The sequence below is a fragment of the Simochromis diagramma genome, unplaced genomic scaffold (assembly GCF_900408965.1).
Source record: "Simochromis diagramma unplaced genomic scaffold, fSimDia1.1 OVJJ01000644.1, whole genome shotgun sequence".
Lineage (NCBI taxonomy): Eukaryota > Metazoa > Chordata > Actinopteri > Cichliformes > Cichlidae > Simochromis > Simochromis diagramma.
Window position 1 is genome coordinate 1,481,162 of NW_024387201.1, and position 15,294 is coordinate 1,496,455.

Here is a 15,294-nt window from a genome sequence, read left to right on the forward strand (position 1 = left end):
AGAGGCGCTGGTGAGCCTTCTTGACCAGCTTGGAGCAGTTGGTCGTCCAGGTGAGATCCTCGGAGATGTGGACTCCCAGGAACTTGAAGCTGCTCACACGCTCCACAACCTTAATGTAGATGGGTGGATGTGGGTCAGCATTCCTCCTGTAGTCCACGATGAGCTCCTTGGTCTTCTCGGTGTTAAGCAGCAGGTTGTTTCTGTCGCACCACTCAGCCAGACGATCCACCTCCTCCCTGTAGGCGGCCTCATCGTTGTCACTGATGAGGCCAATCACCATGGTGTCATCTGCAAACTTAATGATGGTGTTGGAACCATCAGCAGGTCTGCAGTCGTGGGTGAAGAGGGAGTAGAGGAAAGGGCTCATCACACAGCCTTGTGGTACACCGGTGTTCATTGTGATGGTAGATGAGCAGCGGTTATCCAGCCGGACATGTTGGGGGCGGTTGGTCAGGAAGTCCAGTAACCATTTGCAGATGAGGGAACTGATGCCCAGGTCTGTCAGTTTCCTGATGAGTTGTGAGGGGTGGATTGTATTGAATGCTGAACTGAAGTCTATAAACAGCATTCTGGCGTAGGTGTTGTTGTTGTCCAGGTGTGAGAGGACAGAGTGCAGTGCGATGGAGACTGCATCCTCTGTGCTCCTGTTCTGGTGGTATGCGAATTGGTGGGGGTCCAGGGTGGGGGGGAGACAGGATTTGAAGTGTGCTAGGACCAGCTGCTCTAAGCACTTAGTGATGATGGGGGTGAGTGCTACTGGGCGGTAGTCATTGAGGCAAGATGGGTTGGAGTTTTTGGGTATCGGGACGATGGAGGTGGATTTGAAGCAGGCCGGTACCACAGCGTGGGCCAAGGACAGATTGAATATGTCTGTGAGCACTCCTGCAAGCTCCCCAGAACACGCTCTGAGAACACGCCCGGGGATGCCATCGGGACCTGCAGTCTTGTGGACATTGATCCTGCTCAGCACCGCTCCTACATCGGTGGGGGAGAGAGTCAGAGGTTGGTGATCTGGCGTCACGTCTGCTTCGGTTGTGGTTGTGGGGTTCCCTCGCTCAAAACGAGCATAAAAGTTGTTGAGCTCATTGAGGAAGGAGACATCAGAGGATGCGGGGGAGGGTTTGGTGGTCCTGTAGTCTGTAATGGTCTGGAGTCCTTGCCACATGCGTCGGGGGTTGGAGTTTGAGAAGTGTTCTTCTACCTTCTTTTTGTAATGGTGTTTGGCTTTTTTGATGCCCTTCTTTAGATTAGCCCTGGCTGTGCTGTAGGCGTGTGCATCTCCTGACCTAAAGGCAGTGTTGCGGGCCTTCAGGAGGAGACGAACATCCCGGTTCATCCAAGGCTTCTGGTTGGGGTACATGGTGATCCGTTTCTGGGTGGTGACACTGTCTGTGGTTTCGGAGATGTAATCCAGTACAGATGAGGCGTACTGGTCCAGGTCTGTGTGGGTGAACATGGGTGAGTGCAGCTTATAGTGTAAAATGACTGAATTGCCAGTAAGTGTAGAAAAGTTCCGTATATAAATATCAGTGCCATAATATTTAGACACAGTCGTGTAAATCCGATGTAGAAACCTGGTTTGGATAATTTACTTCTATGCATCTCTGAGTCTTTGGACGTGTTGGTTACTTTCACAGTAAGTTTCATAGAGTTTTAGATATCATCACTGTAAAAAGCATAAAACTTAAAACACCTTGGAAAGTAATTCAAAAAATATGCAAACATAAATTCCCGTATGAAAAATTTGCAAGAGAAAAATGTGGTGTACATTTCTCTCTGGTTTAGGGTGGGTCATGTGTCCAGGGTCAGTTTTGATAATATGCACATCACTGGAGCCCCCCTCTGCCTTCCCTTTTGCACCTGTCCAATGCTAAATAATCTCTAAATATTTATTTTTTCCATCCTTCTGGTTCTGCAAAGATGTGTAATCCCATGCAGAGTGCATTTGTGTGTTAGCTACGTGGCTGGGTTTACCCGAGAGCTTTGAGTGGAATCCAAAGAACAAGCTGTGGCACATTGCTCACATAAAGCAGCCAGTTCCTGTTCATGTTCTCAAGCTGGCTGATTATGTCAAAACCACTTTGGCAGAGATTTATAGTCTGAATTTTCTGAGTGTCTCCTCCTCTGTGAGCAGACGTAACAGGTGAGTTGTTGTGTTGACAGATAATGATTGGAGAGGCCATCCTGTTTTGCTGTCTGTCTCGGAGAAAGCTTGGCGGTGGCAGTGAGGCTAACATCAACGCAGCTGGCTGCAACTTCAATTCCTTCATACGCAGAGCCGTCCGATTTGTTGGTAGGTTGATTTTTTTAAAATGCACACTTACTCATGTCACATAAAGGCAGTCCATGGTAGCCAGTTAAGAATTCTAGTACCTTTGTGGTGACACTTTTTTCCTTATGGGAGCTCAAAATGGGAATTTTACAAGACTCCCCAATTTATTCATATACATGCTGTTTTTTTATTCTATGCCATCAAGTGCTTTATAATTATTTTACGGACACTCTCGATACATTGGGAGGTGCCCAAGGGTACTTGGGCATTCCGACTGGAGCAGCAAGGAATCAAACCATCAAACCTCTGATTAGCAGACCTGCTCTACCCACTCTGAGCCACAGCCACCTCTATGTGTGCATTTTATCTGCTAACAGTAAAATAACTATTATCTCAATGGATTCATGCTTTTCGTTTTGGTTTTGGTTTATTAGCATTGGATATTAAAACTGATTCAGTCTCTAAAGACGATGCATTCATCCACAGTGCTAAACCAAAATCATATAATTCCAGCATTACCAGCAATACCCAAAAGTAACAAACACAAACTTTGTTTTTAAACCATTTTTGGTTTGGTCATTACTACATGGTAAATCATCCAAATGGTAAATCATCCAAATGCATCCACTTTATAAATTAGCACATCATCCACATTGCAGTGTCACACTATTTGCTTCACTTAATAAATCCGGCCACATAAATACTCTCTCACTCACACTAAGAAAATATAATACATAATACAACACTTCACGGTAATTTTATGGCAAAGTTGTTTGTCGACTGCTGTCTCAATTGTGTAGTTAATTTATTATTCATCGTCATTTTACCCTCCTTCATTTTTGCTATTATTAATTGTTGGACAATTCGTGCGGCGTTGAGAGCAACCATTGAAAAACTGAACTGAGTTAAACTGGACTGGATTGTGAAGTGATCCAGCGTCAGACTATACCACGATACATTATTTTGTCTAAATAATACAACCCTACAATTTAAACTAAACATTGTAAAATCTGATATTCTCACTCTTTTTCCTCTTGGTAAGCACATATCTCACCATCTATCCTCAGGAGTTCATGCGTTCGGTCTTTGTGCCACGGCCCTCATCACAGACGTCCTCCAACTGATGACTGGATACCCAACACCATATTTCCTAACTGTGTGTAAACCCAATTACACCACCCTAAATGTCAGCTGTGAACAGAACCCATACATAATGGAAGATATTTGCTCAGGGAGTGACCCTGCAGCAATCAACCAGGGCAGGTAAGGAAAGAAAAAACACTCGATATGCTCCACTTTACACTGAAAGACTTGGATTCTGAACACTTTCACGCAAACGACACACAAATTAAGAGTGGATCAGTTTTGTAGTCAAGAAAAATCATTTAACGTGATTCTTTGTGATGCTTTATATCACTAGCTATACAGTACATTAGCACTCTTAGAGGGGAATATAAGACAATTGTCTTATAAAACAGAGAAAAAAGGCTTTTTCTTTTTAATATTATTATGAAGTATATCACATAAAGAACAGAGCAGGGATAGATTGGAAAACTTACAGACAAGACAGAGTTGGTAAGAAAAATAATACCAGCAGGACTGTGAGTGTGTGCAGTGAATGTGAGGGTGTTAATTTTATTCAGTCCAGGTTTAATGCAAATTAGGAGAGAATTATGACAATAATAATAATTATAGTTAAAGCAACACCAAACATCACCACCAATAATCCCAATCAATAACTACGACCAACAATGACAATAATAACAGTGTCAATCCCAAAATGACTTACTTACCTGGATGACTGAGCATGCATCAAGACAGATAATGACAACAAATTACAACAATAATACCGTTATAAGAAAATTATAGGGAATAACTCAATTGCATGCATCATCAATTCTGCAAAAGTATGCTGGAAGGATGATGACGCTTCGTCAGAAGCTGGACAATGATGCCAGGAAAAGCACGAAGCAACTAAGTAGGTCATTAGAAGAAGAAACAAACTACTGGAGAGAGGAAGATGATCAGGGAGCCAGAAAGAGACAAGATGAGAAAATTAAAGAGAATGAGGAAAGGAAAACAGCCTAATTACACACCAGGGAGGGAGAGAGTGTATGAAACAAGTGAATTCAATACACATGACATTAATGAAAACAGGAAAAAAGAACAAAGGGGAAAACACAGATAAGTCAAATGAAAATTCAGTTTGGATTTCATTTCTGCTGTGCTAATAGCAACACAGGCAAAGTCACCACTCTGAAGGACTTTTATCATTTGGCTCTTTTACATCAACAATGTGGACTTGTGATTTAAATCAAAGGATTTAACACAAGTTTTGCACAAATTGTTTAGATGTATCGCCATTTCAATACATGTCACATATTTCAAAATCAAATGTTCAAAGTAAAGCTTTTAAATATGGATTGTTTTTTAGATCTGGATAAAACATCTTTAGAGTCAATGGCCTGTATTTGTGTAGCACTTTTACTAGCCCTAAGGACCCCATAGCGCTTTACACATCCAGTCATCCACCCATCAGTGATGGCAGCTACATTGCAGTAGCTGACCACCACCAGTAGGCAACGGGTGAAGTGTCTTGCCCAAGGACACAACGACCAAGACTGTCCAAGCTGGGGCTCAAACCGGCACCCTTCCGGTTACAAGGCGACCTCCCAACTCTTGAGCCACAATCGCCCCACCAATGACCACCTTAAATGACCACCTACAAATATCACACGATACTGTGTTTCCTGTGATTTATCTTCATGCTCGTTTGAATTATGATCAGGTGAATGACTTTCTTTGCCTTAAGAAACTCTTGAGCTGTTTTTGCAATATGAATATGACTGAAACTGAGAAGAAAGTACGAGGCTGTACACTTCACAACTCATTCTGCTACTTCTATCAGCAGTCACATCATCAAGAAACATTACTGAAACAGTTCCACCTTGTACCATACATGCCCATGCAATAATGCTGTGATATACTTCAGATCATGAGTGTTCTTTTCCATCTCTATACCTTTCTCTTACCATCCTTCTAGTACAAGTTAATCTTGATTTCCCCTACCCAAAGAATTTTTCTTGACTGAGTAGGTCATGTTGTGTGGTCATCGTGGTCTCTTGGTGTTGCTGAGCTGGCCGGTGCATTCTTTTTTTTAACAATGTACCATGTTATGCCTTTTATAAGTTACACTGGATTATACAGTTTTGCACACTGCACTAGAGCTCCCTCTAGTGGCTGATGTGTAATATTGTTTTAAGTGCTTTGGAAAAAGAAAAATAGAGGAAGTCCATCCAAGATGGCTGAACGTAATGCCGAAATATTAAAGTTTTAACCTGATATGGACCTTAAAATATTGTTGCTTTGGACGATATTTGGCTGTAAGAATGAGTGATGATAAAATAATAATTGTCTCTTTGTTTTGTTTAAAAATGGTATGATAATTTGTAAGTTTAGGTGAGATCAACACCAAGGTACCTGTAGCTGTCCACAGTCTCAATGTACCTTGTATGTTCAGTGGTTGCAGTGGAGGATGTTTGTGCCTGTGGAAGTCTACCACCTGTTCCTTGGTTTTTCTAGTGTTGATCTGGAGGTAGTTCTGCTGACACCAGTCCACAAGGCCATAGGTCAGTTTTCATCAGTGATGAGACCAACTATTGCAGAGTCATCAGAGAACTTCTGCAGGAAGCACTGGGTGGAGTTGTGAGAGAAGTGTGCAGTGTAGATGGTGAAGAGGAATGGAGCCAGAACTGTTCCCTGTGGGGCCCCCGTACTGCAGACGACCCTGTCCGACACACAGCCCTGAGTTCTCGCATACTGTGATCGGTCAGTGAGGTAGTGAAAGGTTGTGAAAACTGCATTTCCCAGAATCCTTTGCAGTAGAGATGGAATGTACTCAGGCTTAGCTAGAAAATGAAAAGTTTTTGGGAAGCCATTATATATCTTGCTCTGATGTCAGGTTTTTGTGTTGTACCCCCTTTTTTTGAAGTCTCATATGAAAATTATTGTTTCTGTCCATTTTCTTGGCTAAGTGCATTTGCTACAACAGACTCCACCATTCCATACTTGGTATCCGTAGCCAGTCTTGGTAATGATCTGGCTGAGTTTGTTCGCCACTTCCCAATCCTCCTGATGAAGGCCCTTCCTGTTGATCTTGTACAGTTCAAGGCATTACAGGATCCATGTGTGAGGCATTGAGTCATAGGCTTTGTTGTAGTCTATTCATGCAGTGCGCAGGTTGGCCAGTCTGGTCTCACAGTCTCAAGTGACTGCCCTGTCTACACTTGTACTGTATTGACTCTGTGTTTAATCATTACAAGACAAAAAATTAGATTATACAACCTCCTCTTTTTGGAATCTGTACATGCTTATTCCAATATAAGTAAGACAAGACATTGTAATTCACATGCTTAAAATGGATGGAACCTGGACTTTTCTGGTCATGATTTCTGATACCATACTTATCCTTACCCATAGAAAAAAGTGCTTGTGTTAATAGGTGAATGAGGCAAGTTTTGTAAAGCTTTGAGTGCTCCGGTGCTTTGGAGTAAAAGAAGCATGTTTCACTTCGCATTACCTCAGTAAGGCGATGTGAAAATGAACAAATATCATCTTAGGTTGACTTAAATGTGCTTTGTTCCCCTCTTATTAAAACACAGAAAAACACGTCACACAAAAATACTGCAAAAGGAAACGGTTGCCTTATATGCATAAAGTGTATAAACTCAAAATGCACATCTCACTTAAAAATTAAGATAGCCAAATGTAAACAAATCAACTTGTTAGAGTCCTAAATGATCACCTTTAAAGTGCTAATAACATCATGTACAGTGAGACAAGCATGGAGAACAGCACTGACTGGGAGAGGCTTTGAACAGACGACATACTCAGTTCAATTCAACATGTACGACTTTAAGAATGCACAATGCACTCTTTACTGTAACATAAGTAATACCACACAAATTCATTATTACCATTTGCATAATGTGCTTCTTCTGCAATAAATAATTTCAACTTGTTCTAGAATATATTTCACCTTCACAACCTGTAATGAAATTGTTGACATAATTTTTTATTAAATACTTTTTTATTTAATCTAATTAATAATAACTTCTGTTGTTGCAGGATGTGGTAATAATCTTCCCTGTGGTATCAAAAATGGTATTAAGTATCAAGTATTTTCCTAGGCATTGGCATGAAGTTTGAATATCTAGTAATGTGACAACCATAGTCCTTTAAGATGCAGCTATAAAAAATTAGAAGTATTTTAGATGTTAGGAGGGGTATCACTGCATAAATGGATTGTGTAGATAACAGCAATGTTATGTTTGTCCATACTGCCTCCTGTTGTTGCTGTTACAGAGAGTTCCAGCAGGTGTCGCTGTGGTTCCCTCTGGGGGTTATGTGTACTTCCTGTTACGAGTGTACGGACGCTCATGTTTGCTGCTAATAAACGCCTGGCATACAGTTACAGCGGACTGATTATTATAAGCAAACCTACATGGTGTCAGAAGTGGGATATCTTAGAAAGCCTGCACAGTCCAGGAAGAAAAACGGAGCCGGTAAGGACGACGAAAAAAGCAATCACCGCACAACATGACGGACGGATTCCGGCGCCCAGATCCTCTCATCTTTGACGGCAACGTCGCTGAAAACTGGCGTAAGTTCGAGCGCGAATATGACATCTTTATCGCCGCTGCCCACAGTGACAAAAATGCTAAGACTAAGGCCTATATACTCCTCAATCTGGCGGGACCAGAGGCCATTGAAAGAGAGCGATCATTCACGTATGGCCCCGCAGTCATATCAGCTGAAGGCATAGTAGAAGTCGCCGCGGAATCGAGGGAAGACCCCGCATGTCTAAAGAGAAAGTTCAGGGAGATCTGCAACCCAGAGACCAATGTCATAATGGAGAGGCATAACTTTAACAAAAGACAACAGAAACCCGGTGAAACCATTGAAGCATATGTGAGCACGTTAAAGAACATGGCCAGAACCTGCAGCTTTGGTGCACTACAAGACGAGTTAATCAGAGACAGATTAGTATGTGGTATAACCAGTGACAGCGTCAGACGTTCCCTGCTTAAAGAGACGGAACTCACTCTTGCCAAGGCAGTGCGTATATGCCAAATAAGCGAGCTCACAGATCAACATAGCAAAGCCCTCTCTACACCAAAGCATATTACATCTGCTAGTGTGGACACTGTACAGATTAAACATGGCAAGTTCAAAAGGAAAACAAATAAACTTCTAACAAACATTCAAAATTGCAGAAACTGTGGCGGTTCGCATCCAGCCAAACGGGAGCAATGTCCTGCTTTCGGACAACAGTGTCACGTCTGCAAAAAATACAATCATTACAAAAAACAATGCAGATCAGCAAAACCACATCACAGAGGCAAGCAAGTGAACCAAATTTCAGAGGATGCTGACCCAGACAGTGATGAGACATTTTGCATTGAGCACCTAACAATGGAGGGTGAGAACAATCACAACAAAGAAGGATACTGCACAGTCAAAGTTTTTGATAAGGCCCTCAAACTAAAAGTAGACACTGGGGCAAAGTGCAACGTAATCTCACTAGACACTTACAGAAAGATCGGCAACAACGAAACCCTACTCAAGTCACAAAAACAGGTAAATCTCGTTGCTTTCGGAGGCACGAAGATCAAGACCACAGGCACAGTTACTCTCAAGTGCAAGCTAGCTGGACAGTTATATGACCTGCAATTCCAAGTTGTAAAACACGATGTGCAACCCATCATCGGATTAAAGGACAGCGTGCGAATGAAACTGGTTAGTTTCAGCAAGGAAGTCTACCAGGTTGACACAGATCAGGATGAGACACTGGCGCAGAAAGTGTTTCATGAATACACAGACCTGTTTAAAGATGAAGTCGGTGACTTACCTGTAACTTACTCAATGAAACTCACTCCAAACGTGTCACCTGTCGTCAACCCTCCAAGACGCGTTCCTGGTCCTATGCAGAAAAGAGTTAAAGAGGAATTCCAAAGAATGCAGGCCCTGGGAGTAATTGAACCAGTGGAGGAGCCCACGGAATGGGTATCTAACATGGTCGCAACACACAAAAAGAATACAGATGATGTTCGTATCTGCATTGATCCAAGGGATCTGAACAAGGCACTAATGCGACCTCACCATCCCATGCGAACTGTGGAGGAAGTAGCTGCTCAGATGTCGGGAGCAACCATCTTCTCAGTTCTGGATGCAAAGAGCTCCTTCTGGCAAATCAAACTAGATCCTGCCTCATCTCTTCTCACTACATTTGCAACACCTTTCGGCAGATTTAAATTCCTGAGGATGCCCTTTGGCATCAACACCGCTTCTGAAGTCTTCCAGAGAGCCATGGAACAAATATTCATGGGATATCCATGCGCAGTGATAGTGGACGACATCATAGTGGGAGGCAAAGGAATAGAGGAGCACGACAAAAATTTAAAAAAGGTTCTGACTCAAACTGAATCCAAAAAAGTGCAAGTTCAGACTTAAAGAAGTGAGCTACGTGGGACACATATTCACTGACGAAGGACTAAAAGCAGATCCAACTAAAATCTCCGCGATCAATGAAATGCCACCACCAGAGGACAAGACGTCTCTCCAACGTTTCCTGGGAATGATCAACTACCTGGGCAAGTTCATCCCAAACTTAAGTGAACTGTCAGCACCACTTCGTCAGTTGCTTCACAAGGATGTGGTGTGGAGCTGGACTCAACATCAGCAGGATGCTTTCAACAAACTTAAAACATGCCTCACTAGCCCACCAGTACTTCAATACTATGACATGCACAAGCCAGTGACTCTCACATGTGACGCTTCCCAGCATGGTCTAGGGGCTGCATGCCTTCAGGACGACAAACCTGTGGCATATGCATCAAGAACTTTAACTCCAACGGAGAGATGGTACCCTCAGATAGAGAAGGAGTTACTAGCTGTGGTGTTCGCATGTTACAGGTTTTACGACTACATCTACGGAAAGCCAGTGGTGATTGAAACTGACCATCAGCCTTTGGTCACAATCCAAAACAAACCTTTCCACACAGTCCCGGCACGGCTACAGCGCATGATGCTACGATTACAAAAGTTCAACTTGACTCTGGTGTACAAGAAAGGCAAACACCTTTACATCGCAGACACACTCTCTTGCACACCAACGCTGGATGAGCAACCTCTAAAGGAAGAGGGGCGCGACTTCGAGGTAATGTCACTTCAGCTCATCTCACCAAAACGCCTACAAGAGCTCACCGAACACACCTCGAAGGACGCTACTCTACAGACACTTGCTCGCTACATCCAGCAGGGGTGGCCAAAACAAGCAAGTAGTGTGCCTATAACAATAAAACCATTCTTCAGCTACCACGATGAACTAATCATCGACAACAATGTCATTATGAAAGGCAACAGAGCCATCGTTCCAGCATCACTACATGAAACCTATCTACAGGAACTACACAAGGGACATCCAGGCATGGAGTCTACAAAAAGGAGAGCAAGGGACAGTGTATTCTGGCTGACAATAAACTCTGACATTGAGAACAAAGTCAAATCATGCAGCATTTGCAACAGTCTAAAGCCTCACCAACAAAAACAACCCCTGAAACTACACCAAATTCCTGATCTTCCCTGGTCCATCACAGCCACAGACATATTCGAATGGGACACTCGCCACTATCTCGTGCTCGTGGATTCATATTCTGGATGGTTTGAAATAGATAAACTTGAAAACCTAACATCTGCCTCAGTCATTAACAAACTCAAACACCACTTCTCAGTACAAGGGATACCACAGAAACTGTACTCAGACAATGGCACCCAGTTTACCAGCCAGACCTTTCGTAAGTTTGCCACACACTGGGAGTTCATACATGTCACAAGCAGCCCTGAGTTCCCTCAGTCAAATGGACTCAGTGAAAGAGCTGTCCGGAGTGCTAAAAGACTCCTTGAAACATCAAAAAGAGATGGAACTGATTTCTATTTGAACCTGTTACATCTACGCAACACGCCACGAGACAACATTCTTGGCTCACCAGCACAGAGGCTGCTATCAAGACGAACGCGGTCAACCCTTCCTGTGTGCAAAAAACTGCTAACACCAACAGCAAAAGTGACAACCACTATCAAAACTCAACTCACAAAAAAGCGTAAAACTCAAAAACAGCACTACGACAAGTCCAGCAAGCTGCTCAGTCCATTAACACCAAACGAGGTGGTGAGATTACAAACACAGAGAGGACATGACAAGATTGGAGTTGTAAGTAAAGCATGTGCTGAACCTCGCTCTTATGTCGTTGAGTCGGGTGGAAAAGAATACAGGCGCAACAGACAACATCTTCTGCCTGTGAGCGAGCCTCAACCCGAAAAGCTCGCTACAACACAAGATGAACTGGACACATCTCGACGAGCGGATGAAACTGAACCTAATAAAACACAAACCAACAAACATGAAACAATTCAAGTTCAACTCGACCCACCACAACATGGCACAAAACAGTCAGAACAGGTGATAACACCTACAAAATGCCAAGTACGCTCTGATGACAACTTGTACCGAACCAGATCTGGTAGAGTGTCTAAACCGAATAGTAAATACGTGGATTAAAAGCACACTGGTGCTGTATTTTTTGTTTTGAAATGCGTTTTATCTCGTGTTATGTTATTGCATACTTGTCGCAGTTATGACAATGATTACTGTGAATTCCATTTGATATTTGAATCTTCATTTTGTTGTGTAATCCATAACCTGATAAGTTCTTCCATTACAGTGGTGTTGTTTGATTTGGGTTTGCCTGAAAAGTGCAAAACTGAGAAAAAAAAATTGAAAAGGGGGATGTAGATAACAGCAATGTTATGTTTGTCCATACTGCCTCCTGTTGTTGCTGTTACAGAGAGTTCCAGCAGGTGTCGCTGTGGTTCCCTCTGGGGGTTATGTGTACTTCCTGTTAAGAGTGTACGGACGCTCATGTTGGCTGCTAATAAACGCCTGGCATACAGTTACAGCAGACTGATTATTATAAGCAAACCTACAGATTGGTTCTTATATAGTGCTTTTCTACTCCACCTGAGTACTTTTTGCCTCATTCACCCATTCATGCAAGCACTTTTTTCTATGCAAGATTTATACTCTGATGGATGCACCAGAGAACAACTTGTAGTTATTTTCTTGGCCAAAGACATTTGGTATGCAGACTGGAGCATGCAGGGATTGAACTACCAACCACTAACCTTCTAATAAGGTAGAAGACCTGCTCTGCCTCCTGAGCTATAGACACCACATAGCAGTGGGAGGCCTCACATTACAAGGGTGCACAGTCTCGTCACATCTGCTTTGTAGAACTGAACAATAAACACAAATGTTTTTCCTTTTGCTCCCTACATTTTAACATAAATATATACTTTCTACTCCTTACATTTTCAAAACAGGCTCACTACTTCTTACTGACCAGTTGGTATAGAAGAGAATAACTCCCCCCAAAATGCAGCATTTATGTCATGAGAACTACCCTGAGCAGTAATGACAAGAAAAATGATATCCTAGTCATTATACAAGAAGGGAAAAAAACAATTTAAATTGGAAAACCAACTGGAAAAATCAATTTGTCATCAACATGATTACAATTACCAGTAATCAAGTAACTTGTACAAATACTTGTTTGTACAAAAGATGTACAAAAAAAACAACCACACAATTTCTAGGATGTTATGTGTTTTTAACGGAATACTTTATTTTCAGATGTCATGGTTTTCTTCGTATATGTCCCCTAAGGCTGAAGTATGATTTTCTGATTGTTAATTAGAAAGAAAATACAAAAGTTGAAGCAGAAGAGACAAGTTTCTCTGAAGAGATGGTGAATAGACAGATTTTACAGAATGAACATTACAAACATTTAATCTCTCTAATATTGTATCTGACAGAATTTTTTTTAAAGCAGCACAACTGTGTGTATGTGCTGTATGTGTTGTTCTGAGTTTACAACCGGACTTCTTCCCCCTCTGAGAGAGACAGTGGTCTGTTCCTTCCTGCATGTGTTCCAAGAGCCAAAGAGGTGCTTTTTGGACGCTACTACTACGACTGGTTTAAAGGAGGCTTCAAATGATTATTGCACTCCAGCTTTAAATATTATGCATGTCTTTTGTATTATTTATTACGTTTTGTATTGAAACCTCAGTTTTAAACTGACATACATTGCAACACTTGTGTTACAATGAGATTAATGCAGATATATTTATAATGGTTATGTCAGCACTAGAGTTGACCCACTTCTAGTGCTGACATAAGCTGTGCTATCTGTTTTCAAACCCTTAATGCAATTTGCATGACACCACAGATGTTGCAACTGTGCAACTATGTTTTCAGGATGAACACACAAACAAATCATACAGCTCCATAAATGCACCAATACTTACCAATGTGCACATATGCAGAGTCAGGAGTTAGCATGAGGCTTTAATATCAGGAGCTGTCATAAGTAGGTCATGGATGGAGCAGAGTGAGAAACTAAGCTACAGATTCACTTTCCTTCTGTAGCACTCTGCAGTTTATAACGCTAGCTTAATTTGGTTCTGCTTTGTTTATATAGGCCAGTTTACAACAATAGTATCCTTAGGCAAGCCTTGTCTCTATGCTTGTATGTGTTTCATTAGTAAACATATGACTGCAATGTTACAGAGCACATGAAATGAGGTTCAGTTTTGGTTCAGTCATTTAGTCCCTAAGATAGTGTGTAGGATTTTGTTTTTGATATCTCAGGCCAGTTGTGTTTCTTTTTACCTCCTGCTCTCCTGCTGAGGTGAATCTTGGATGAATTTGTTTTTGTTCTTTTGTCTCTTGCAGGAAATCCTTCCCATCACAGCATGCTACTCTGGCATCCTTTGCTGCCGTCTATGTTTCGGTAAGTGATGTTTTGAGCTCGTGCAAATGGTAATCCCCAATGTTACAGCAGAGGTCCCTCACAACTTCTTAGGATACCGTTGTCTATTTGACTTAACAACTTATCAACTTATCTTCTTATTTTTTTTATCAGTTACATAACAAACAACTCAACCCTCTGTGAACCAAACAGGCTTTCTTTTCAGTTAAAATGTAAAATGAGTTTTTCTCCTCATGGAATATGTCTGTGAAGGTTCTCAGTCATCCAGGTTATCGTAGTTTAAGGAGCTTGAAAAGAAAAGGATCTATACAAAGAGTGACCTTGGTCCTTTAGATGCAGATGGACAGTTGAGTCCATCTCGACGGGACAAGACTCAGCTGTCCATCTAAAGGACAAAGGTCACTCTTTTGAGGACGCCACTGTTCACATTTTGTACGGAGAGCACAGATGGTTTGAAAGAGGAGTGAAAGAAGCATCTATGTCCTCTGTGAGCGACCATCTTTGAACAGAGGCGGTGGTTTACGACACCAACTGTCTGCCATCTATAATCCAGTTTTGAGATCCTTCCCTCCGCACACATCCTAGAGCATTTGACCTCAGGAAATCACAAGATGGGGTGGGGCTAGGTTTCACAATGAGCTCACCCAAAACCCTGGCTGATTGTGACCTACACCCGTTTTCACACCTTGGCTCATGTGATTAGGGAGAGGATCATTAGGGGGTCCATGACCCTCGTGGGGGGACACTCCCATGGAGCTTAAATCTGGGACTCACCAGTTGCTCTTAGAACTGAAGAAGCTTCTCGGATGAAACATCTTCAAGGAAACTTAAAGAAGTCCGGACACTTTTCTTTCCGAGCTCCTTAGACTCCTCATGGAAGATGCTTTGAGCAGCAAAAGTGAAAATTGTTGTATTTAGACATAGGAAAAATGCACTTATATTGGTGAATGAGACATATTGTACAAAGTGCTGAAATTGTTCAAAATCAATTGTATCAGCTTCAGCTGAGTGTAGCTTCAGCTCATTCCTTAGCTGTGCACTCCATAAATTTGTTTTTATTGTTTGGGGGAAATGGTAGTATTTTGAGACAGACCCACAGTATGCTACCTCCCTAAGCGTATATGACAAAAACCA

At 42.1% G+C, this 15,294-nt stretch overlaps 1 protein-coding gene across 1 annotated transcript in view; it reads left to right on the plus strand.

Annotated features, from left to right (window-relative positions):
* The window catches only part of LOC120745967 (2-lysophosphatidate phosphatase PLPPR4), a 50,025-nt gene that overhangs the window by 31,168 nt on the left and 3,563 nt on the right, over positions 1–15,294 (plus strand). Inside the window, exons 3-5 of the mRNA XM_040051201.1 lie at positions 2,164–2,293; positions 3,340–3,535; positions 14,124–14,181. Coding sequence (XP_039907135.1) covers positions 2,164–2,293; positions 3,340–3,535; positions 14,124–14,181 — 384 coding nt within the window. The remainder of the gene's footprint in view (positions 1–2,163; positions 2,294–3,339; positions 3,536–14,123; positions 14,182–15,294) is intronic.